The sequence below is a fragment of the Sus scrofa genome, chromosome 18 (genome assembly GCF_054392235.1).
Source record: "Sus scrofa isolate SSC_HxYL_T2T_F1_AM1 chromosome 18, Sscrofa_HxYL_maternal_Yorkshire_Landrace_v2.0, whole genome shotgun sequence".
NCBI lineage: Eukaryota > Metazoa > Chordata > Mammalia > Artiodactyla > Suidae > Sus > Sus scrofa.
In genome coordinates this window covers 48,439,805-48,466,909 of record NC_139400.1, presented here as the reverse complement: position 1 = coordinate 48,466,909, position 27,105 = coordinate 48,439,805, and the positions used below count along the sequence as shown (strand labels likewise).

The window sequence follows — 27,105 nt, the reverse complement described above, 5'->3', positions numbered from 1 at the left end:
ACTGCCTGAGGTTGCTGAGTTTAGTCTCCTCCTTGGAGTGATGTCACAGGGACAGAAGCATCTCTTCCATATTGGAGGGGGTTTAGGCAGCAAGAACCACTTGTCTATTCATTGGTTCATTTCACAAATAAGCACAGAGCTCCACTGTGCTCTGGGTCTTGTGCTTCATGCTGGAGGTACCATTGTGGAGAGGACAGACATTCTGGCTTCATGGAACTGTAGTGAGGAATAAAAGTAAATAAACTAGCAACTATAGAACAGTCTAATAAGGACCATAGAATGGTATGAAGTACTTAGAAGCTCTGCATTTGAGTAATTAGTGCTCAGAGACTAGTAGAAGATGCCAGTGAGACCACTCAGGAGGGGAACTGACCTTACTAGGGGAAGTGAGCTGTCCATTAAGGTTTTTTAGAAGTCACCGCCAGGCTGAAAGCTGCAAAATGAATGTGAATGTGCCAGGGGAAAGAAGAATTTGGAAGGGAAGCCAAAAGAGCAGCAAGTGTAAAGGCAGAGAAAACAGGAAACATCCTAGAAATAGTTGAGGATGAGTGGAGTGGGCAGTGGAAGTGAGCAATGGAGGGAAGTAGATTGAGAGGTTTTTTTTTTTTTTTTTTTTTTTTTTAACTGGCTTATCCTGAGAACAGAGAGGAGTGGCTACTGAAAGACTCAAGCAGTTAAAAAACCTGATCAGGGTTCCTTTTAGAGTGTAGACCATGGATTTAGAAGTGGGACCATGGTAGTGTGTTCAGTTTCTTTTTTCTTCTGCACATCCAGGTGTGGAAGTCAGTTGGCAGTTAGCTTTAGGGGGTGGGAGCAGCATCTTGGCCAGAGTTACAGGTTTCGGAGGAGTTCTCATGGTTGAAGCCTTTGGACACATGTGCGGGTAGGCAGTGCTCACATTTTAGTCTGTTTAAGAATCACACCAGGTGCTTGAAGATTCCTGAGATCCCCCCCACCCCTGGAGGTTTTGATTCTGAGGATCCGGGCACCCTGTGGGAATCTTCATTTTACTCAAACCCCCTTTGTTATTCTGACGCAGGTGGTCTGTGCATCATACTTGATGAAAATAAACCATGGGGGTAAAATGAGTCCTTGGAGAGAACTTGAGGGGCAGGATGACTGGACCAAATTACTCTGAATCATTCCCTTTGGGACATGTCTCCTGAGTCCTAGCAGACAAGAGTGCCAGTCTGTAAAGGGGCAAAATGAAGTCAGAGACAGCAGTTGTCTTTCAGTGAGATTTTATCCTTTGTAAATGCAGTTTCCCAAACAGGAAAATCAAATCGTCCCTCCTCCCTGAAGAGCATATTTCTTTTAAAAAGTTACATATAGATATACATATATACTATACTATTCACAGACACACACACACATGTGCATACACATACACATTATAAATACCCATGTTTGATGTAGAGAGAGATGCTTCACAAACCTTGATGAAGTATAATAAAAGCTTGTGGAAGAAATGCTCTCAATTTCTTTCTTTCTTTTTTTTTTTTTTTGTTTTTTGTTTTTTGTCTTTCTGCCTTTTCTAGGTCCGCTCCCGTGGCATATGGAGATTGCCAGGCTAGGGGTGTAATCAGAGCCGTAGCCACCCGCCTATGCCAGAGCCACAGCAACGCGGGATCCAAGCTGAGTCTGCAACCTACACCACAGCTCACGGCAACGCTGGATCTATAACCCACTGAGCAAGGCCAGGGATTGAAACCGCAACCTCATGGTTTCTAGTCAGATTCATTAACCACTGCACCACGACGGGAACTCCGAAATGCTCTCAATTTGAATGGAGCTAATGGAAATATGGGAAGAGGATCAAAAAATTTTTTGAAACTTTTGGAAAAATATTTTAGGATGACTACCTCTTTTTTTTGTTTGGTAAGTTCTTTTGGATCCTTTTTTAAAGACTCCGCATATTAGTGATCTCATATGTTATTTGTCTTTCTTTGTCTGATTTACTTCACTTAGTATGATAATTTCTAGGCTATCTATATTGCTGCAAATGACATTATTTCATTCTTTTTTATGGCTGAGTAATATTCCATTGTATAGATGTACCACATCTTTATCCAGTCCTCTGTTGGTGGACATTTAGGTTGCTTCTGTGTCTTGGCTGTTATGAATAATGCTGCAATGAATAGTAGGGTGCATGTATCTTTTTTAATTAGGTTTTCTCCAGGTATATGCCCAGGAGTGGGATTGTTGGATCATATGGTAGTTCTATATTTAGTTTTTTAAGGGACATCCGTACTGTTCTCCATGGTGGTTACACCAATTTACATTCCCACCAACACTGTAGGATGGTTCCTTTTTCTCCACACCCTCGCCAGCATTTATTGTCTATAGGACTTTTTGATGATGGCCATTTTGACCAGCACGTGAGCTGATACCTCATTGTAGTTTTGATTTGCATTTCTCTAATAGTTAGTGATGTTGAGCATCTTTTCATTTGCTTTTTGGCCATCTGCCTGTCTTATTTGGAGAAATGTAGGATGACTTGCTCTTTAACATGTGTTCCAACCACTGATGTTTATTACCTCTGAATTCTTTGACAGTACTGAATGATCAACTGCAATGAGGTTTTATGTCTAATTAAGTCTAATTTTAGTCTTACATGACTTCTTGATTTTTTTTTTTTTTGGTCTTCTTACATCCAGCCGTACCTATAGCATATGGAAGATTCCAGGCTAGGGGTCGAATTGGAGCTGTAGCCACAGGCCTACACCATAGCTACAGCAACTTGGGATCAAAGCTGAGTCTGTGACCTACACCACAGGTCATGGCGATGCCGGATCCTCAAACCACTGGTCAGGGATCGAAGTGATCAGGGATCCAACCCATGTCCTAGTGGATACTAGTCAGGTTCATTACTTCTGAGCCATGACAGGAACTCCTTGATTTCATGTTTTTAAAAAAAATTCCCGAGACATTTCCTCAGTCGAAAGATTTTAATCTGACTTAATGAGTTTAAATCTAATCAAAATGAAAAACATTTATTCAGTCATGAAAAGTAGTTTTAAGCAGTCAGGAGAGGTAGTATTTATTGGGCCTTAATACACTCCAGAGACTTCAAATGAAGGTTTAGGTGAGATATGTTGCTTAGTTTTCACAACAATCATTTTATGGCATCAAAATAGCAGTAGGTATTGTCATTTTCAGATGAGGCATTTATACTTATGCTCACATAGCAATTAGCAATTAAATGGCAGAGCCAGAACCTGATCCAAAGTCTAGTTCCAGAGCAGATCTTCAGAGAATTTGTTGTAGAACTGAGACTTTCGCATTCATTTTCTAATGCTTTACTGAAGACAACAGATTAGCATACTTTTCCCACTCGCTTGTATTGAGGCAGTAGAAATATAAAAGATGTGCTATTGGGTCCCTTCCTACACTTTGTTTTTTTTTAAGGACTCTTAGGATTTACTGTATTTTCATGTATCACATAGAGTAGTGTTAATTATGTGTCATGTTGTACATTACATCCCTTTTCCTTATCTTCTTTTTTTATATTACTCAATGAATTTATTACATTTATAGTTGTGCAGTGATCATCACAACCCAATTTTATAGCATTTCCATCCCAAACCTCCCTTCCTATACTTTGAAATTCTGGGCATGATTGCCTCAGAAAATGCCAAGTTTGTCTAAGCTATGCTCATACTTTGTGTTTGAAGCTTTCATTCATTGAATAATTATTAAATGCCAGATACTATACAGATGTTTAAACTTAGCAGTGAACACAGAGATGAGTCCCTGCCTCAGGGGGCTTGCTTTCTTGTGGGTTATTGCTGCTCTTGAAATGTGATGGCAGTGATGGAATGCTGATGAGCAAGAGGGAATACAATGAGCTCTAGAAAATTGAGTGATTGTTCTGCTCCGTGGTGCTTCTCCATCATTGTGGCTTCGTAGAATCATCTTGGCATTAATGAAAGTTGTGCAACTTTCATTAAATGATGTCCTTTGATCATTTGATCATGAAATGATCAAATTATGGGCCTTTTATGGATTCTTTCCGAATTATAGGACTCAGGAAACTGCTTTAATTTTGAAAATATAAGAGACTTGCAATGGAAAAATTTCTCATTTGATAGGACTCTTGTTATTCTTGTTTTGCTGGGCATGTTCTGGGAGGACCTACTTATATAGAGTTCATTTCCCATGCTTTGCCTTCTCTTGTCCTGTGCTAGATGTCAGGGGATTCACAGTGAAGGGAGGTTGTCAGGCAACCCCCTTTTCCGTTTCCATGGTCTCTTAGGAGAGATGAACTCTTGAATTCCTCAAGGCAATGGAGACTTCAGACATTGGAGAGTTCAAAACATTTGAGGAAGAATCTGAACTCCTGCTGAAATTTTCTCAATCAGAAAACTCCAACTCATTATTTAAATCAACTCTTTTTAAAAGGCTCTACAGAACATATAAGGGACCCTCATTAGAGCCAGATTTCTGAGTTCTACTGCTTCAACCTGAAAGAAGAAATAGCCTGCAAGAGTAATTTAGATTTGGCTTCATTTAATAAGATTATGAAAGGGTGGGCCAGCTCCTTTAACATTTGAGAATAAAAATGGCAAGAGAAGAGGTGCAGAAGGATCTATCACGTTTGCAGAATGCTCAAACATCTCTTGCCTTTTCCCTGCAAAGGTCCAGAGTCTGTTTCAGATACAGTAGTTGCTGCATGCTGTCTGTGGTGATAATGTGACTGATCACCCTTCTGGGCTTCTTCTTGGAAGTCAGAAGTAAAAAGTAATATATCTCTTGTCACAGAGGTTGATATGTGATCTGAGGGGCTTTGAGCCAACTTGGAACAGTCTTTGAAACTAGTAGTGAAATGAATGAGGACTGTTTGAGAGGGCCACAGAGGAGAGCTCTAGCCTGATGGAATTTGGACTGTACTTTACACAACAAAGGTTTTAAGAAACTGGCTTCACTTTGGAAATAATCCTGTTAATCCCCTTAATTTTAGATTTTCCCAAGTGACCCAGAAGAATAATGGCTTAACAATCGATAAATCCTAGATCCTGTTTGTACCAATACTCATAGCTGTCACAGTTTGTCACCTATGGCTAATCATTGTATATCTTTGGTAACCCAGACTCTTTAGTTAGAACATTTTCTCTTTGTAATCCTTGATTGGCACCCACAAAGTATGGTAGGTGAAAAAAGTTAGCTTACTCAATGTAGGAACCAAATCTAATATCATTGGGTTATGCATCTTTCTGGCTTTTGTTCATTTGTTTGTTTTTATTTTCTGTAGTAGAGGGTAACGCCCACCATTGTGGCTAGTAAGAATGTTAATCTCCAAGTCTGCCGTCCTTGTTAACTGGACCTTTTTCACATATGTTTCTCCTGTTTTCTAGCTTTCTCTATATTTCTTGGTCTTAAGCACATTGTTTGCAACTTCCAATATCCCTTGCCAAATTTCTAAATAATCTCAAGTCTCCTGAGGCCCTAAACATATGAACTCCAACCCCTGTTATACAAATTTGACATAAAGATTGGGTAAAGAAAAATTACAGGGCTTTCTAGAGAATATTGAATTATGCCATATGCTGTCATATTTTAGTAGGAATTGTGTGGCCATCCTACTGAAAATTTGAAGTAGAGAATCCATTTTTAATTACTTGTAGGAATTTAGTAGCGTTTTTATTTAAAGAGGTTTTGTGAGGTTTCTTTATTGATTTAATGAAATAGACATCCAAGCTAACGGTCAAAATAATATGTTGGTGTATTTTGTCTTCTGTTGAAGTTAACTAAAATAAAAAAGTTCTCTTTGGAGTTCACATCGTGACTCAGAAGTAATGAACTTGACTAGTATCCATGAAGACATGGATTAAATCCCTGGCCTTGCTCAGTGGATTGGGGATCCAGTGTTGCCATGAGCTATAATATAGGTCACAGATCCTGTGTTGTGGCTCAGATCCCACTTTGCTGTGGCTGTGGTGTAAGCTGGCAGCTGCAGCTCTAATTCATCCCCTGCCTGGGAATTTCCATATGCTGCGGTGCGGCCCAAAAAAGATAAACAAACAAAAAAGTCATCCTTGATTTCTATGTTTTATTTTTCAAGTGCCATTTTATCACCATAGATTAATGGAAATTTGGTGGAAACACTAATCTGAATAAAATTTTAACAATAGAATAAATTTTTTTCTTTATTTTTAATATCTTTTTGTTTTAACTAAATTAATATATGGGCATGAAAAAATCAAATAGTACTAAAAGGTTCATAAGAAAACCAGTACTACCCTCCCACTCCCATCTATTTCCCCTTAAGTGACCAGTTCCATGCTTTCCGCCATTTTTTCCTGACATCTTTCTCCATGTTACTCAATAGTACACATGTGCTGCTCGTTCTTGATTCATCAGTTTTAGAGTTACAAATAGACTTCCTACAGTGGTTGATCAGGATTATTTGAGCTCTTCTATGTTCCTCTCTTTACTGACCTATTAGCCTAATATGTGACATACGAACCTCTAATAATATAAATCCTGAATATGAAAGCATCACTAAAATCCCAGCCTCTGCACCCAGATTCCAGTACAGTAGGTGCAAGGTGGCTTCATTTTTAGCAAATGACTAGTGATTCTGATGCAGATACCCAAATAATATATTTGGATAAACTATGGCCTAGGATTTAGCTCTTGATTCTCCTCTCGATGTCGGGTAATGCAGGATTTCCAAAACTGTGGAGAATCCAAAGACATAGTCATTTGCAGGCAGTGAAAGGGCTTCTGTTTTCATGAATTGATGAAATGACTCTGCAGACCTCATGCACATTGTTTGTGTGTAATTTTATAATTGTTGCTTATAAATAAGGTTGAAAGTGGTTTGCTCCCCCTAAATACAACAGCATACCCCCCAAAATGGTTTGCCAAGGAAAGCATAAGCTTTAACTTGACCTTTTAGTTAAGTGATTTATGCTGTTTAAAATGATGTTCTGAATTAGTTTCTTTGCTTTCTAATGTGTTTGTATTTGTTTAGGAGGCACGACAGCTCCCAGATGTGACATAGGGGGAAGAAGCAGAGGGCTGGTTCAAAGAGTCCAGGTACAACCAACAGAGGGACAGGCATAGGGGAGGAAGATCTCTACAGACCAACTTCAGGCACATGGGTAGTGCCTGGGGCCTGAGACGAGTCAGGAGTTCACTGTGCTCACACATTCAAGTGTCAGATCCTCTTTAGGAAGTTCTACTTACAAGGCAGCTTCTACCTCTTAGCTTAGGGTGCAGGGGCAGAGAGAGGAGTGGTACTAGATAGCAGATGCTGGGCAGAATAAATGTTCAGTTATTTCAAAAGGGACACTGAGGCAGAAGCCCTTTGCCTTAAAAGCATGAAAGCATGAGCCAATTTGGGTGAGAGCAGATCGGGAGGGTAGGGGAGGAACTAGTACCCATTTCAGGTCCCAGATATGTTTGTCCATGAACCAGATTTGAGGTATATCAGGGGAGCCTAGAGTGGATCCCTATACTGCTAGTGCCTGAAAGGAACAGCTTTGCAGACAGAGCTGCTGGGATAGTTCTGCTACTTACCAGGCTTCTACATTTGTTTGGAAGTTGAGACAAGGTTTATCAGTTAGGAATTTGGGAGGGCAGGGAATGCCAATGACCAGGAGGTGTCAGGGTGAAGGCTCAGGGACATTGGGAGTGTTAGGAATAACTCCAGACCCCATACTTTGGGTTCAGCATTAGATCGTGACCCCTTGATCTAGCCTCTTGAGAAAGGTGATCATGTCCCAAGCTCCTCTGAGGAGTCGGGAAGGTAGAGGGCTTAAGACTGGTTGACCCTCTACTTCCTTTGGCCCTGATTGGTCTGAGAAGTGGGGTGGGGCTGTGGCTGTAGGTAGATAGGTAGATTTGGAGCCGTGGTGGGGGAACAGGACCAGGCAGAGTCTAAGGTTGATTTAATTTGATAATCAGACACTTCCACTACCCTCTTTGTTATGAATCACAGCCCATTGGATTATTTCTTCTTCTTCTTTTTTTTTTTTTTTGGCTGTGCCCACAGCATACAGAAGTTCCCAGGCCTGGGATCTAACCTGAGCCACAGCACTGACAATGCCAGATCCTTAACCACCAGGCTACCAGGGAGCTCCTAAGATTATTTCTTCTTTGTGTGTGTCAACTAAATGCAGGGATTTCTTGGGTTTTGCAAGGAGGGGAATATGGCAGTTTTTCATTCAGCTTTCTTTAGATAAAAATTCTAAGCAAGTAACCAGAAATGCCATGTTGTGGGATTTAGCATTGAAGTCAACAGCATGCTAGGTAGGTTCTGGTTTGCTCAAGACAGTGAGCCTTGTGAGGACATCCTGCCTAAAGCATATTGGAGAACAGTTCCCTGGCGTTTCACAGCCATCAGATTGATTACCAGGAATTCAGAGTCACTAAAATGAAAATGGCCACTGTGTTTATTTATAAAAGTACTTTGTTGGTCTTCGAAGTTGAAGTTGATGACAGATGTGTTTTTAGAGAAAAAGTACAAGCTCTAGAAACATAAGCATCTGCTCTTTCTCAGGCTTGCCTCCTAGGTTTATAATTCATTTTTTACCCACACAAAGGGCTTCCTTTTTTTCTACTGAATACCTGAAAATATGGGTGTAAATGACTAATATGGATTCTTGACAGTTTTACTGGAACAGAACTGGTGTTTTCAGGCGTGGATTGCCCAAATCTGGCTGGCTCTGTGGGTGGTATTGGTTACCACCCCCCCCTTTATTTTGCTCCATACTCTGTATGACATTACAGTCCACTAAGTGAACTTGCCGATTTAAGTGACGATGTGCAGTGTTGCCCTGGGACCAGCGAGGTCATTTCTGCGACCCAAACGTGCTGCTGTGCTTTGGTTTGTTTATAATGGTTGTAAGACTTTACTTCGTGGAGGGAGACAGACCTCAAGAATGTAAAAGTCAAAGCGTTTGAGTCAGCGGTTCTCAAAGTGTCGTCCATGGACCCCTGGGAGTGCCCAAGACCGTTTCAGAGGGTTTATGAGTTCAGAACTATTTTTATCATAATGCTAAGACATTATTTGCCTTTTGGGAGGCTATGTTTACATTTGCACTGATGGTGGGTGAGAGTGCTAGAGCCTTGGCACTGATCAAGGCACTGGCCCCCGAGTGGTCATTGTACTGGTCACTACGTGTCCTCTCAGTTTAAAAAAAAAAAAAAAAAAAAAAAGGTAATTTTTACTTAAAAATGTTCCTGATGAAACTAAGTATTATTTGACTTTATTAAATCTGACCCTTGAATTCACATAATTTTTACATGTAAGTAAAAAAAGTCTGCTGAGGAGTTCCCATCATAGTGCAGCAGAAATGAATCCGACTAGGAACCATGAGGTTGTGGGTTCGATCCCTGGCCTCGCTCAGTGGGTTGAGGATCCGGCATTGCCGTGAGCTGTGGTGTAGGTCACAGATGCAGCTCAGATATGGCATTGCTATGGCTGTGACGCAGGCCAGGGGCTATAGCTCTGATTAGACCCCTAGCCTGGGAACCTCCATATGCCCTGGGTGCGGCTCTCAAAAGACAAAAAAAAAAAAAAAAAAAAAAAATCTGCTGAATATTGGTATACAGTGAATATCTAAAAGAAAAAAAAAAACACTTAGGTGTCTGAGGTCTGAGTTGTGAGCGGAACCAACTTTTTTATAATTTTTTTTAATGTAACTCTGTTTTTACTTGGGCATTTGGCAGACATCATCTCAAAAAAATATGTAAGCACATCACTTGAAAAACACTAAATGGCAATCTAAGTCACCAGTGATAACATTTTAACTTTCATGTGAATATTTGAATTTTGGAAAACCTTATTCGCCATTGTGAGCTTGGCAGAATATTTTATACTTAAAGATTTTTCTGAATAGGTCAGAGATGATAGTAAGTGTAATTTCTTTTTGATATTTGACAATGAAATATATTCATTTGGAAGTTCTGCTTAAATCAGTACTTTCCAAATGGCCAATGCATAATGTTACAAAAATCATGCATGGGAAAAATTTACCCTCAGAGGGCAAGCTATGGTTTCCAATTCCATATTACTGCCCAGCTTTAAGGTTATTGAATTTTGGTATAGTATCAAAGAAGAATAACTATAATTATATGAAATGGCTCTTAAAATCTGCCTATATCTTCCAACTACATAGCTGGGTGAAGCTGGATTTTCTTTATATGCTGCACCCCAAACAGCATATTGCAATAAATTGAAAGAAGCAAATAGGAAAGCCCAGTATCTTCTATTAAGCTGGACATTGAAGAGATTTAAAAACAGGTTGAACAGTGCCCCTTTTCTCACTATTTTTTGTTTTCATTTTGGAATGTATGGTTATTTTTCATTAAAATGTATTACCTATATTAACATAATGAATTTTTGCTACTTCAACATGAACAGACTTAAACATTTCTCAGTTTTAATTTGTAATACAGTAAATATTGATACATAGATACAACCCATGCAAACAAAAATTCTTTGGTGGGTTCAATAATCTTTCAGAATGTAAAAGGATCCTGAGGTTAAAAAATCTGAAAGCCACTGGTTTGAGCTGTGTTTTCCACATGTGGTCCAGATTAGGAATCCATATCTAGCTTAAATATAAAGCACATCATTTTAAACTTTTTTCCCTCAGTTTTCTTACCATTGCCCTTATCATATGGTTTCCATGTGTCTGTCCAGAAATGCCCATAAGGTATCTTTCCTGGCCCCAATCCAGAGGCAGCCAGATAGGCACATTGTCTACTTAGAAGCAGGTACCATCCATGAGTTCCATCCACTTGGAAAGAAAGAGAGGAGCCGGTGTGCAGTTACGGACAAACTGTCGCTGTCTTTCACATCTGGTGAACTCCTGTATAAGGGGAGAGGGACAGCCAGAGGAGGGTGTGGTGGCTAGCCTGAAGGTTTCTGTGTGAGAGACCTTTCCTACCGAAAGAGAGAATTGGAATTCAGAGGGCAGGTCATGAAAACCGCTTGCTTAGGATTCTAAGTGTGGAAGGTGGCTTAACCCAATGGCATTGCAGTCTATCAACAATGGCTGTAATTATTTATTTAAAAAGACATTGTGGTTGGCACTGGGAGTACAGTGGTGAACTAAAGGCACTGTCCTTGCCTGTAGACATAAAGGTGTGTATGCACGTTTGGACACATTTGAAGATCATGAGTAAAGAATAGTAAATAGTAAAGATAGATTAATGAGATTAATCTATCTAAAGATAGATTAATGAGAAAGCTGCTTCAAACCTCTCACACCTTCCCAGAATAACATTTTGTTGATATTATTATTTTAATTTCAATACCAGGGCAATGAAGGGCTAGAGAGGGGTGTGGAATTCATGCTATTTTGACCCCTGCCTCTTTGAAACAGCAGAAGCGAGGCCCTGGGAAGGGCGCTGATCCTTCCAGCTGCTCCCAGCCTGGTATCCTTGCCTGATCCCCAGAGCTCCTGCCTTCCTTTACTCTGTTTACGCAGCTCCTTGACCTTAGCCAGTCCAAGGCTGTCACAGCCTCTCTTGTGGTCCCATGAGGTCCCACAGGAGCAAATGAGCCTTTTCCTTGGATCTTTGTTTCTGCCATTACTGCCTATTGAGGAATCTGTAAGGGTTCTGTTTGTTTACAACGTGTCACTTTCTTAAGGCCACCCAGAGGCAGGGATTGAGGGTCAAGTTTGTTAGAAAAAAAAGGACAAGAGCGAGACATGGCTGAAATATGCCACAGCATATCCTCCAAATACCCCTTTTAAAGGCATGGAAACCACATAGCCCACAGAGCCCACCCGGGGAATTTGTAGCCAGCTATGTTTTCAGAGGATGTGGGAGGTAGAGTTTTCCTACTGTGGCATTTATAAATATTCCAGAAATGCCAGACATTAGTAGGGTGACCCACTTTATAGAACTGGAAAAGAGCCATGGTGAAGCCTAGAATTCTTTTTTCTGTAGTAAAATGTATAAAAAGTTCTGAAGGAAAAAAATCAAGATAGTCTTGAAAAACAACCACCACCACCAAACTAACCAACCAATACTGTCAGAGAGGTTTTGGGAATCTATAAAAATAAAATTTTAAACTAAATTTGAAGAGCATACTAGTTAATATAGGAATCATGGAGAAGTCTTTGGGGAATAGAATTTGTTGCTCTATTAAGGAATATTGACTGCTCAGTATGAGGACTCGTTGAACCTAAAATTGTTGTCTAGAAATTTGCACCAAGGTGGAAGGACCCTTAAGTGGTGGTACTTAGGACATACATACATATAGTGGTTAGTTGAAGCTGACTAGCATTTTTTGATGTATGTACCTCCTTATGTTGCACCAGAATATGTCCATCTGCCGTGACAAAAGAGTTCCGTGGTCAAATAAGTTTGAGAAGTCGTATCTTTTATTCTCCCCAGTGGGTACGCATTAAAGGATAAGAAAAGACCTGCAATAAAAAATCCTATTTAGCTTCGTTTAACACAACCTTACTCACTTCTTGGCAGGAGTCTCATGTCATGGAACCTCTGGTTCACCTCTTATGAAACAGGATTCCACAAAAGTCCTGATTTAGGAAATGGTATAGGAGGTAATTGAATATAAATTTCCTTGATACTGTTGATGGAAAGATTTGGCCAATTCAGGAAATTCTTCTGGTGGCTCTGAAAGAAGACTGAGGTAAATGTTGGCATGTGTTGGTAAGGGATTGTCATTGTCTTTCACATCTGGATAACTCCTTCGTTGGAAAGATGGACAGCCAGCTGGGGCTATGACCATTTGCCTGTGGGATTCTGTGTGCTGAAAGTCAGAGCCAACTATTTTATCCTTCCCTCCAGACCTCAGATGGATTGTGGTTACAGCACCCATCAATGCTGTTTTTTAGAGAAAAAGCATTTTTTAAAAAATGGTTGCACAGAGATTTAGTGTAACTGTGGGGTTGCCTCACGTATTCATAGAGAACACCAGCCTATTTGTGGTAATGGAGCAAGGGAGTGTGCCAGCATGTGTTACTTTCTAGAGTGAGATGAAATGATTATCCCTCCAACCCCCAAACACACCCCTCCTTAGGAAAACAAACATTTGCAAGTTTATTTTGTAAAATCTGTGTAGAACTTATATAAATACATTGTGACAGCGGCTGTCATACTGCATATATCAAGAAAGTGCTTTGAAATTTTATGCAAATACATGGGCGATGTATACACTACTGTGCACCCCGAAGACTACCCCATGTGTTCCTGGTGCCAAGGAAAACACAAATGTTCTCCAACCAATTCAGAGGAAAAATCCCTGCAGCCCTGTACCTTTCACAGCCCTGTTCTCTTAGCCAGTGAAACATACTTTGAATGGCTAATCCAAAAGAGAGCAGGTTGGGAGTGAGGGTGCTGGAGGTCCATTTTTATCAGTAACTTTTATAGGTTAAGTTCCAAGTTGGGCGCTCTAAGGACATTCACTCATAAAACTTTCACAACAGCTTTGTAAGGAAAACGGCATTATTTATTTATAACCAAGACTCAGATTAAGTAAGTTGCCCAAGGTCACTCATCTATTAATTTATGGAGCTGACTTGGATTAAAATTAATTTGCCCCTATGTATGCGTAAAAGCTAAACATTTAGTGAACACTTATTTGCGTGCCAGGAACTGGGCTCAAACCTTTATCTTCATCATCTTATTCTTTACATGAACTCATGAGAGTAGGTACGCTTGGTTTTTCCTAATTTACAGGGGAAGAAATTGAAACTTGGGGAAGTAAAGTAAATTTGGTGCAAAATAGAAGGGGATAGAACTGGGATGGGAGGGGGCCCTTAACCCCAAGGTTTGTCCCCAAGGGCTTCCAGGTTTCTTTCTTGATTTATGTCCTGGAAACTTCCCGGGTTTGTACTGAGCTTATGGCACAGATCCGTTTATGCCTTCACAAACTAGGATTTCATAAACATTTAAAAAAGTCATTATTTTTCCCCTAATTTTTGATTCATCATCCGTTATCAGGAATTTGGTATCATTTCCACATGCATGGATATTGTTATATCTACAACTCCAGTAATATATCACATTTGGTATTTTGAGAATATTTCAGTGTGAAGACCTCACATCTAAGTAATAGATGAAGGAAATGGCCTCTTTTTTAAGATTTGCAGCCTTTTGCCCCAAGGCTACATGTATAGCTGAGGGTCTCTTCTTTTCATCCCTCTTACCCTTTGACTTAGGGATGTTTGAGAAGAGGATCATTTAAAATATTTACTATGAACAGTTTTGGTGGAATACGGCTCCTTTCCTTTGCAAGTTTTAGGAACTTTTTTGTTTTTCACAGTAAAACCTGTTAGACCCTTTGAGAACTATGAATTATGAATCCATATGGATTTCGCGGTTGCCCAAGTTTCCCCACCAATTGCATACTTTCTTAAATAAGAGCACCCATTTTCCAGGCAAGATTGATCTCAGAGAATGGGCTACTTGTGATTTCAAAGTTAGTCTTCCTGGGAGGGTTTACAAAAGAGGGAGTGAGACTTGAGCCTAAAGGCAACCCCAGGCTAAACCAGTTAAAAGACTTATGAATCGGATTCTTTGTCCTAGACCGCTGGGAACACTTTCCCAGAACAAAAACACAAAATAGTCATTGCACATGCGTGTTCCTATGATGTATTTTAAGTAAAATGCATAACATAAGTGTATTTGCCACCTTAGCAATTTGTGGAGGAGAGATGCAAACCCTTTGTTTTGGTGTCTCACGCAGAGTCCCTGAATAGACCTTTTGAGATAGCTGCTTAGGACAAATATAATTTTCTGTCCAATATAAAATTTAAGAGAAAGCCTTCACTGCAAGGGCAGTATCTATAATATACACACTGGAGAATATGCCACTCACTCTCCAGATTACAAAAATGTCCAGCCAGTCTGAACCAGCAATGTTCTGCTCCTGAGATGGTTATGTACTTGGAACAGCTTGCTTACATCGGTCCCCTGAACTTGGCAACCAGACTTTAGTACCGGTTGATGAGGCTCTTTATAAAGGCAAAGATCAATTTAAAAAATGAATTTTTAAAATGAATGAATTTTGGGATTTCTTGGTCAGAAAAGAGCTGGATGGTCTGCCTTCAGCATGTAAACTTTGCCCTAGTCTGCTTGTTCCTAAGACGTTGCCATCGTCTTCCAGTTGGTCTGCCATAATAAAATGGTGGATATTTTGAAACACTGCCTCCCTGAGTCTTGGACATGTTACTCCCCAAATATTACCCTTCAACTCTGGTCTTTCAAGAGATTCTCTCTGTATGTTCTGAGTGGCTTGCCTCTGGTCCTCTCCCACTAAAGCCCTGACAGCTGTTTGAAGTGGATTGTCCTTCCCCTGATTTCCGGTAGCAGGTGGCTTTCTCCTCTTCTGCTTAAATTCGTAGGAGCCATGGCAACTGTCTTTGGTTCCCATTGAGGCATTTAGGTTAGTTCTGGCGAGCCCCTGAACTTCCATCCTAGTCATGGCCTAAAATAACCAATCCTGAACTGCTGTCCTTTTTGGAGCACTTTGTGCAATAAGATACTAATTGTGTTGCTCCGATAGAACTTTCTTCCATTCTTTTATATAAGGTTGAGAATTTAACCTGTTCTAGCCTATGGCTCTCCATCCTTCTTGGATAAAAACCTCTGGGGTTGTGAGGCATATTATCACAGTTGTAGAGCTGCTGTCCACTCAGACCTTGCACATGGCCAGGCAAACTGGTCACCCATTTGTTGCCTCACTGAGGTACCTGTACTCCTCCAGTTTTTCAACAGCTTGTTCTGGCCAAGATTATAAGACAGTGCTTCAGGGCCTCACCTGATATTATTCCAGGACAAGCTCAATTTAACATAACTCATTGTTTCTACAAGTTGCCCAGCACTTTCTCTTTCTGCCTGGTCAATAGACAAATCCATTTGCCAGAGAATATACCTATGCTTAGTCTATAGATGCTCTTTTGTACTAGGTGTTGCTGACACTGATGATCTTTCTAAGAAGATGGCCAGTCTTCCTAGAAAGTTGGAGTTCATGATAGAGGAAATAACCTCTTTTCTGGGCTGGCCAAGAGTCCGTCTCCCCCCGTGTCTGTCTGCTGTTGTCCCCTCTGTTCAGCACTGCCCCCATTTTCCCAGGCGCTTTGGTTCTCAGCCTGGCGTGGCTCCTGCTTCCCCCCATTTTGATTGCACATTGTGGTCAATACCCTGGAGGCCTCTGACGGCAAACAGCATGGAGCAGAAGCGGGAAGGAAGGACCGACTTCATTATCCTTTTCTGTGTGGTTCACTCAATTATAGGAACCCCATACCAGTGGGCCTGTACTTGAATATTTCATAGCTCTTTTAGGCTTTACTTTCAGCATCTTTCTTCCTTAGGACTGGACTTGGGACAACTTGAGTGACAGGTGGCGAGTTATATGCACAGTAATACCTGCCTTGTGTAACTAGGCTCAGTATCTAGGGGATTCTGTTGTGCTGCATCTCTAGCCCCCTTGGGATGGAGTTTGCTCTCACGAGAAGACAAACAGGTGAACCTCCATCTTTCACTGGACTTGCCCGGACACGCCGGAACACGAGCCTTGGCTCAAGCTGGGAGCCCCCCACCACGGCTGTTTCCAACAGCCTGTACACTTCTTTTCCTTTGATCATATCTGGCCTAGATTACGATCATGCCGAGAGCTTGCCAGGACTCAGTTACAGCCTAATTGTCTCAAAACACAAATTTAGAATGGGTTGACAAGATGAGTACCCAGGGGCATTACTAGTTTGAATGAATAGTGCCAGAAACCTCTAGTCTCCCTGGACAGTCCCTTGACAGAGTCCAGAGTGTTTATAGGACTCCATGATTATTGTACTTACAGCCTTTTAGACTTGGTTAGACTTTTAGGGAATTGTCACTTGACGCAAAGTAGAGAAATGCACATAGTAATGTATATGGAGATTTGGAAATTTTTCATTGGAGGACCATAGTGTCTAACATGTAGAAATTCAAATGTTTATTGGATGGATGCATGAAAGCCCAAAATGCTGTGACTCATCAATTGTTACTCAGAAGTTGAAATTTAAACATAATCTTATTTCTCTGCAGTTTGTTCAGGCATGCTATATTTAGGAAACATCTCAAGGACTTCTAACTACAGTCTTGTCAGTACAATAAGGGGACCCAGATGTATCTTGAAATTAATTCATTTCAAGACAACAGATATTTTTATACCTCAGGAAACATTATCAGAGCACAAACATTTTTGAGTTAGCCCAGTATAAACTGACAACCCTACAAGTAGGTGTTTAAGTGAAAAGCTAAACACTTGTAACGTTGCTGTAATCTCGCTGTGGAGCTGGTAAGACAGAGGCACTTGAGGAAGACAGAAGAAGAGATGAACACAGCTTCTGCCCTCCGTGAACTCGCAGCCCAGTTTAGGCAAATGCTTAACCCAAATGAAAGATTGTGGAGACGAAAGAAAACAATCTACAAGGCATGTGGTATATACAAACCATTTCTGGTGGCCAGCACTTAAAGGTCAACAGAAAGGTTTTAGAGGAACAGTCTATCAGCAATGCTTGGGTTTCTGTCTGTGGGTCGGTATTTCTAGAGACGCTTGCCTCCATCAAAGGCCTTCGGGTGGCTTCCCCCTTAGTGCATATTCAGCTTTGCTGTGGTGTAGACAGCCTGGGGAACATGAAAAATGCCCTTTCTCCTGCGCAATGGTGTTATTTCCTTCCTTTCAGGAATGGCTCATAACTCACAGGAGGTGTGAGTTCTGAATGATAGTTCTTTTCATCTCCCTGGAAGTGGGCCAGACTGTAGATAAAGCGTTTGATGTGTCAGCAGTAGGCTTGTAACAGCTTTGACTACTTACATGATGATGAAAGGTTGAACTTTGATAAAAATGGCAAGAAAAGGAAAAGGGCTCATTTTCTTTCGTTTGCTCTCTCTCTCATTTTTTTTGACGGCAGTTGATAAATGTCCTTCTAGGGTGGTCTGCGGGGTCTCTGGGAATCTGAAGTATCAGGAGGATGTTCTCCTGTGGATTTATTTGTTTATTTATTGATTGTTTCAGAGATGGAACCCCCATGCTTGCTGGCAAGGCAGGGCCAGATTCTTGGGGTCCTTATCAGCAAGCCCTGCCTTTCTGCACAGTGCGCCCTGAAACCCTTTCCTTCAGGGCAGATCACTCAAGCTCCAGCCATCCCTCAGCACCTGCCTGCAGACAGCAAACCAACAAGGGCTGGCAAATCTCGGCTGCCCAGGGCTTGCCTTATCCCTCGGTTTGCAGGGCATTTGCTTGGAGATCTCCTTGGACCTTTGTCCTGAAGGTGGTCCTATCTTCTTGCTTCTAAAATCGACAAAGAGATAAAATATTTGTGGAAACCTACAATCAGTTGAGATTTGCCTCAAACAGTATCCCAGTCTTATCAGTGATTTTTGTGTCTGCTTCTGTGGAAAGCTGGCTTTGGGGAAGAAGTTTGAAATTCTCTTTTTCAAAGAAAAAACATTAAAGAAACTAAAACCTGCCATTCATCTGAGTGACCAGGAAAAGCTAAGAACAAGGACTCAGAGAGGAAAGTGGATGAATTTTACCTTCAGCAAACACAGAATGGCAACTCCCTTTTGAAATGGTGTTAGTGAAGCAATAATAAATGCACTTCTGTCACCTATTTATTTATGATTCTGATATTTATTTCACAAAATTATGATCCCTGGCTCTGCCTCGGTGTATGTAAAGTCCACTGCTGTCTCCCCAGCCAGGCTGGGCCTGCTCACCTGCTGGTACGTGGGCACCTCCCCACCGCCCTGTCCCCTGGGGCCATAGAGGCATTTCTCTACCACCTCCTGCATCTGTGAATAGGATCAACACAAACTCTATGGGGCTTGTCTGTCTGGCCATCAGAGGACGCTGCAGTCCCTGCAGGGCTCACTGACCAGAGGGTGACCATCATACAGTTCGGTGGGTCCTTCAGCTGAGGCACCCTGAAGAGGCCTGTCAGCAAACAGAATGGTTTTCCTCCTTCATTGGCATCCACAGAGTTGCTCCTGAAGAGGCCCGTCAGCACTTGTGATTGCCCTGTGACAGCAAAGGAGAGGGAGAATAAGATGAGACCTCAGATTATCTCAGTTGAATGTCACCTCCTAAAAGGTAGAATGAAATAACTGAAGGGGCCTAGGAAGAGGAACAACTTGTGAAGTGCCGAACTTGTTCCATTCAGCAACCATCTGACCAGGATTCAAGTTGAGATTCTTGGCTATCTTTTCCTTTCTGAAAACGAAGGGAAAACTAGCTTGTTCAGTGAGGGAAAGGCTGATAGAACAGGTTGTAGTGTATTGTAGTGACATTAGCCTGAACTATTACATCTGGCACTGCACAGTGAAATTAAATGTCATTTCCTTAATAATAATGTTAGCAGGCGGAATAAGTGCTCCCTGACCCCCAAGGTGTCCACAGCCTAATCCCCAAACCTGGGACTTTCACATTTTATGGCAAAAGAGACTTTGCAGATGTAAGTAAGTTAAGGATTTTGAGATGGGGGATTATCCTGGATCATCCGGATCAGGTCTTTTGACAAGAATCTTTATAAAGGGGGTGCAGGAGGGTCAGAGTCAGAGGAGATGTGATGAAAGAAGCAAGTGCCAGGGTCAGAGACAGATTCAAAGATGCTACCCTGATAGCTTTGATGATGGAGAAAGGAGGCCATGAGCCAAGGAAGGCAGGCAGCGTCCAGAAGCTAGAAAAGACAGGGAAACAGATTCTTCCCTAGAGTCTTTAGAAGGAATGCAGCCCTGCTGACACTTTGATTTTAGCTCAATGAAATGGATTTCAGACTTCTGACCTCCAGAACTGTAAGATAATAAATGTGTGTTGTTTTAAGTCACTAAGTCTGTATGGTAATTTGCTACAGCAGCAATAGGACACCAAAACAATAATACGAACAACAGCACAATTCACCTTGTAAACATTAATTGATGGGAAAAGTAAAAGGAATTTGGCTCAGGCTTGGTTCTCAAGACAGGTCATGATTTTCTGAATAGGTAGTGAAGAAAAAAAAAGGGTTTTGTTTTTGTCAGCCCAGGGGGCATTTCTCATGGGTCATTGTTTGTTCAAAATTTTCATGGGGCAAAGTTAAGTGTCTTGGCCAAGCTTTGCTGGCATGTCCTTGACTCTCTGTGTATAGAACCAAAGTTGGGTTTTATTTTATGACTTGGAAACAAAAACCCATATATAGCATAATGTTCAGATTTTGGGGGTAGAAAGTCTCCAGGATCCACGGGGCAGAGATGATAAATCCTGCATTGAACTCAGCACAGATGCCTCAGAGAAGCACAGTTCAGCTCCATCAACCTCCATCACTGCTCCATCCCCACCCTGATCCTACTGCCCTCTTCCTCTATGAGCCTGAATAAAAGTGGCTTCCCGCCACCAGAGAGATGAAACAGGTGTTTCTTCTCAGAGAGAACTCCTCCACCTAAAAAAGGTTCTCCCTTCAGAACGCATGTCTTGAGCATGTGTTATAAGCCATGATGTACAGTAGCTGCTGGAGGAACTCACATGAAAAATCCACCTTAATCCCAGCTCTCTGGAAGCTCCTGTTAGGGAGGCATTGGCAAAATACAGTGCCTTGGGACTTTCACGTTTTATGGCAAAAAAATAACTTTCCCGACTCAGCTGGGAAAGTTATTAAAAATGCAGATTCCTTGACCATAGTTTGAGAAAACATTGGTCTAGAGCAGTGATTCTCAAGTGGAGTTGATTTTGTCCCCCAGGGACATTTGGCAATGTCTGGGGACATTCCTGCTTATGACAACCAGGGGGTTGAAGGGTGATAGCGGCATCTGGTGGATGGAGGCCAGGGATGCTGCTAACATCCCACCATGCACTTGATGGCCTCCTGAAGCAGAGGCTTACCCAACCTAAAACGTCAATAATGCCTAAGTTTAAAAGCCAAGTCTAGTGTGTAAGTCCCACAAACACACACACACAAGTGATTATTCCACTGGTGTGTGTGTGTGTGTATGCATGTGTGCATCTATATATATCTTTCTCTTGCACGCACCCATTGTAGTTGGCTTATCACCCTCTGTAATTTGCAGGTGACCTCTCTCCCCTTGTCCACTCTGCTTCTGCTCCCTCCATCTGATAGCTCGAGGGCTGCCTCTCTTCTGCTTTGACTTCCTGTTCCACACTGGCCAAGAAATAGGGGAAGCCAAACACCACTTGAATCCACTGTCATGCTCAGTAACTTTACCAAAATAAATGTCCAGGGTAAAGACAGGCATGGATAAGGACATCCATTTCTTTGAGGGGGAAGCTTTGGGACCCAATTTGTAATTTAGAACAGGTGTTCTACTCATGAATAAATTCTAAACCCAAGGCTGTTGTGTTGTCAGAATTATGGGTTACACATGAATGCTTTGCACCCAAGATAGATTTCTCCTCTATCCTATCCCCTCCAGTTTTTCTCTCTTCTTGTTCTTCCCTTCATTTAGAATTAGTTGGGAAGTCCATTTTCTTCAAAGAATTGAATGCTGGGGGGAAAGAAATGCTCCAGAATGTGGTTGAGTTTATCTGATTGGTTGTGACTGGTTAGAAATCTGTTGCTGTGCTTCCCATCTCCCATTAGGGAGCCGGCTCTGTTTCCTAGTCAAGGGATGGGTGCCATGTCACATGCTATGGATGGTTTCCAGCCTCCAATTCTCAACAGTCCTCAGGGGTGGGAGAAGCATTCTGTGTGCACATGGCTGTGGTTTTATCATCTTGCACTCATCACTCTAGTCAGGAAGATAGATTTTTTTTTTTTATTATGCAACAGAACTGCTGCTCTAGGGTAAACTTTGACACAAAGCAATTGTGTTCATAACTAAATCAGCTAAAACAAAAATAAGGGGGCAGAAAATAGACCGAGGATAAGTTTCATGTCTTTCTTTTAAAAACAGCTACTTTTGGAGAAGCACTTACACATGCAGTTAGAATAGATGACCACCTCTAAAGAATGAAGAAACTTGCCTTTTCAAGGAATGACAAACAGTGAAAATCATAATGAGGAAAATCACTAGAACCATGGAAGCTCCTAGGTTTCCTTTTCTTGTTGAACAGATGAGAATACAGTCATTAGTCTCAATGTATTTTAACCATTTAGAAATATTCAAACATTTGACAAAATACATGGAATATTAGGAATCCTACCAGCCTTACATGTTGAAGTTGAGTGTTGCTTTTGGGGGTATCAGCACCTACAGATATTTAGTTAGGACCCAAAATATGAAAAACCCAAGGAGATACAAAGGTAAGTGGATGCAGACAGCCCTGAACTCTGCCATCTCATCAGCATCCTGTAGCTGAAGTGCTCTGAAAAATTCCTCCAAGTTCTGGAGCTCATTATGTTGGTGGCTCTTCCTTTTACCCGGCAAATTTTAACTGAGATGTTTCCTTGAGAGCATTATTCTCTTGATGGATATTAGGCTCCAAGGACTGGTTCCTGCCCATACTGGAGTCTAGCTTAGAGGCAAAGCCAGTGTTGTCTTGCAGGGTTCAACGTTTATGTATGTGTCCAAAAATACAGGAGTGCAGATGAGAGAAGAAATATGGGAAGATGGAGGAGGTTACTGGGAAATGAAGAGGTCTGGAAGGCTTCATAGATGAGAAGAGGCTTGAAGTAAATCTCAAGCGAAGCAGGATTTCCATAGGGGTCAATGATGGGAGGAGAGAGGGAAAGAGACCTGTATAAGGAGATAGTGGACATAAGATGTTCTTGGGGACAGGAAAGAAGTAAGGTACAAGGAAGCCTCTCTCTGTGTTGGTGTTGGGAGGAAAGGAGATTGGAGAGAAGATTATGGGGTATCTTGACAAAGTAGGCTAACTGGGATAACAAAGAACTAATGTATCAGAGTGTCTTAACACAATAAACTGTATTTCTTGCTCATTTAACAGTTTGTTGCAAATATTTGGTGGGTAGATTTCCATATGGTGACTCAAAGAGGTAGGCTCTTTCCAGTTTTTGCAAAGTTCTTGTTATTCCCTCCTTTTGGCTGGTTATCCGCCCAATAGGGAGAGAATGTGAGAGCATGGCGCCTTTAGCATGAGAGATTTTCGTGAGTCAGGCCTAGAAGTGTGTTGTCTTATTTCTGTCTACCTCCTGTTCGCCACACCTAACCGCAGTGGAGTCTGGGAAATGTAGGGGGGCTCTGTGTCAGGAAAAGAAAAGATTCTGGTGGGCACAGAGTTGCTTCTATGTGACTTTTAACCTGAGTGGTTTGAACATTACCCTGAATGCAGTGATAGGTCATCCTCTACCTTAGCATGCAGACATGTTCCATAAAGAGTGATTGTTGTGTCCGGAGCACGTGATAGACCTTAAATAAATATTCCGCCTAAATAATGAAATAAGGGTGCAGCGTTCGTGGTATCGTGGTGAGCATAGCTGCCTTCCAGTAATGAAATAATAGATGGGTGTTGGAGAGGAGTCTTGGCGATACGGAACCTCCCGGGATGGATCAATGGAAGAGAGTTGAGGCAAGGAAGCCAATTAGAAAGCAATTGTGACAATCTGATAGAGCCCGAGTTAGTACAGTTACAGTAGGCATTAGTACATTTTTAGAATCAGAAATGTTTACTTCTGCTATTTTAACTTTCTTAGTTTACAGCATAGCCCCAGCTTATAATTTAACCAGATTCCCTGCTGAGTTGAAATCGTAGAAGTAGGTTGGGAACCGAAAGGGCCTGGGACTTTGTTTGGAGGTATTAACTGGAATGCAGCCTTGGGACTTGGGCTATGCCACATTGCTGCAACCCAAACAAAATAAAACCTGACTAAACCAGCAAGCCCAGAATGGAGTTCAAGTTACTTTAACGGACTCTTGAGAAACACAAACTGCAGTTGTATTATGTATGCAAAGTTCCCTCTTTGACCTTATTGTAAGGAAAATTGCTGGAGTCCACACAGTCTTGCGCCAGCTTTTTCCAAAGTGTTGGACAAGGTAACAGCTATGCAATTATGCAATATTTTTCTAAAATTTCAATTTTAAAATATGCTTGGAAAATAGACACCGATCCAACAAGGACGGCAAATAGCGATGAAAAGAATGTGTTCTCTGTGCCCCTAAGAGAAGCTCCGACACACAGGCAACCCCGTGTGGCCCGAGGCGTCGCGATTTTAGGAAGTTGCTTGCAGAGGAACTTCTTTGAAATTAAGAGCCAAGGACAGCATTTTGTCCTCCCTCTAGATTTGACTTTTGTGGTCTATATATGAGCCGGGGCACACCTCAGAGTGTGACCCAGTCCCAGGTTTGGGCGTCTCTGGCGAGAGGCCAGACGTCAGGAGTATGCGGAGTTGAGTGAGGAACCTCACGGAAAACAGCCAGGGATTCCTAGGAGAATTTTCATGATTCTTGCTGATCTGGAAATAATGTAAAAACAACAGAAGAGCTTTTTGTGGTATTTTTGCATGTTTTCTATTGGTTTGGGGAAGAATCCAACATTAAAGTGGCTTAAAAATAATAAATATTTAAAAAGACATAACGTGCCCTACCCTTTTCATCCATCCCTACCAAAAAATAAACTATTATAATGAAAATGGCAAGAACAGGAAGGGCAGGCAGAAACAACGGGCGGCAGTACTATGCTAGGACCAGAATGAATATGATCTGGGCAGCTAATGTCTTGTGTTAATACAGAAAGTGGTGGAGAAGGTGTGAGGAGATGCTGTGAGGGAGTCTTCCCCTCGAGAGGCCCAGGACTTTTTGAGACGTGCGTTCCTCATTTCCTGAGGCCTCTCGAGATAAAAATTCCAGGCTTGAGACAACAGGTACTTGAGGGTCGACTAGTTGGGTTTCAAGTTCCAATCCTGGGGAAGCCAATTCATTGAAATTCCATTGGTCCAGTGATCTCTCTACCAAATTTACTGATTTTTCTAAAACAAACAAAAGACGACCTTATTTATTCATAAATGTGATAGCCGTTCACATTGCATAGATAGTTTTCATATGAGCCTTGCAAAGTTGCTGGATGTAAATTGACTGGAAAGCACTTTTTTTCCTCTGCCACAGCTTTCTGAGGATGCAGTTACAAGTTGCTGAGGCTGGAAAAACAGGCGTCCCTGCTGAGGGCTAGAGAAGGGGGAGCCGGTCTACTCATCTTCCCATCCTGGATAGACAGAGAAAGGGGGAATGCTGAGAGAGAGAGAAGGAACGAGTGTCAGAGGTGATGGAGTAGAGAGGGTCAAGAATGAGAGGCAGGGAAAAATTGGAAGGCTCTAGAATATCTTCCAAGGCTGCAGAGGGTCTGCCAGTCCTTCTAATCTCCATCACCATACACCTTCTACTTAGTTAATAGAAACAGGTTTGGTTGGCTGGTCAACTTCAGTGAGATGGTTCTTCTGAACACTGGCTTTCAGTGTATCTGCTTTCAGCTGATAGGCTAACTTCACCAAATCCGAATCCTGCCTAGCCATTCTAGGGACGCTTTTAATCTGGGAAGCCTCCCTTGAGGAAACTGTTCACAGGACTAGAAGGATGGGAGTCCAAAAGAGGAGAACACGTCTCAGTGAATTCCCAAGATGCTTTGTTTGCATGGGGCTTGGAAAAGGGGGGGCAGCTCGTCTTGGTTTGCCTGAGACTTTCTGATTTTAGTACCAAAACCCTCAAATCATAGGCAAACTCAGGTGGTTGGCTGTTCCTAAGATGGAAAAAGATAAAGAAAGGTGGTGTTAGGTGGGGAGGGGTGATGCTGTAACTATCTCCTTAGGGGCGGTCTTCTTGTGGGTACCATTTACGGGGCCTAGACTATATATTACATTAACTTTTCTAAATGTGCTTTGTTCTCTTTCTTTTTCCTTCAGGAAGGCAGGACACAGTGCTTGAGAGAAGTCTGTCCCATCCTCTCCTGTCCTCAGCACCTTAGCCACATTCCCCCAGGACAGTGCTGCCCCAGATGTTTGGGTGAGTGACTGTTTTCATGTCAGAGAACAATGTAATTTATTCTTGGAGTTTCTGCTGAGAGTTGTTATCTTGAGGTTTGCCGTGGCCCATGCGTATGGGTTGGAAAAAGAATTTTTGGATACATGGTGAGGTGAAAAAAAAGAGTTTTATTGAGATAAGAGATGCTGCTAGCACAGCAGGACAACTTCCTGATGATCAGGGAGAGCCGACAATGAGTACATGGTCATGTCTGTTTTTATAACCCAGGGAGAGGAAAGGTCTCAGGATACACCTGCTGATGTGCTCATTGGTTGGGGAAAGAGGGAACTTACAATACACTTGCTAGTTGGTTGGGAGTGTATAAGGATCCTAGCGACCGGGTGAAGAGTGGGCCACATACTTCTCCTAGTAGGGGGCAGGAAGGAGTAGGCCATGTTGCTCAAGGTGGAGGAAGGGGCATTACAATGAGATGGGTGGGGCGATGATGAGGTCTGGTCCTTCTTGTCTTGGCCAGAAGCTTTGAGTTCTGTCTCCTGGAAGGGGCCTTGAAGTCCCACAGGGTTTTCAAGTTGTCCTATGTCATGGCTTCTTAGAGTCAACAGTTTCTTCTGATTACATGACTGTAAGGTGTGTACAGGTTAGTCTATTCTGGGCCTCCAAAGAGCTTTCTTCTCTTGTCTTCCCTTGTGTCTATAAACAGGGTGTACCAGACAACCTGGGATCTTCATGGGAAGAACAGTATTGAAGGGAACCATCTTTAACTGGACATGTGATGATTATTGGGTTATATTTTTGTGGGCAGAACAGAATTTGGCAACTATCTTTAATTGGGTATCTGACAATTAGTAGGAATGTGTTTTAAAGGCATGTGAAGTAAACACTTGGAGGAATATAGCCTAGTGTTACTTTTAAAGGCAAAAACATGCAGAATCACATGCCCCAAATGAAAAGTTTAGAAGGGAATGATGAATAATAGTCAATAAAAAAGGAGGATTAGCTGTTTCTTATTGAGCAACTACTATGTACTAGGCACCATATGAAAACACTCTCTATACAGGCTGTGACAGGTTGGCACTAAGTTTAGAATTCTGATGTGTAACAAAGGTGCCATTATTCGTTTTATTGTACTGAAGAAGGCATAAATTCCTAGAAGGTAGCACAGCTAGGGAGTTATGGAGTTGATACCTGAACGTGAGTCTCTGTGATTCCCAAGTCCACGCTTTGACCTGCTGCTGCTGCTCAGCTTCCCTAGTGCCATGGAGAGCAGCA

General features: G+C 41.8%; 1 protein-coding gene across 12 annotated transcripts in view; it reads left to right on the top strand.

Moving 5' to 3' along the window:
- The window catches only part of BMPER (BMP binding endothelial regulator), a 247,149-nt gene that overhangs the window by 108,508 nt on the left and 111,536 nt on the right, over nucleotides 1–27,105 (top strand). For 8 of the 12 annotated variants that reach the window (XM_085005869.1, XM_085005870.1, XM_013990843.3 and 5 more), the window contains one exon: nucleotides 25,758–25,857. In XM_085005869.1, the coding sequence (XP_084861995.1) occupies nucleotides 25,758–25,857 (100 nt within the window). The remainder of the gene's footprint in view (nucleotides 1–25,757; nucleotides 25,858–27,105) is intronic. The other 4 variants (XM_085005875.1, XM_085005872.1, XM_085005871.1 and 1 more) reach the window with 1 other exon arrangement.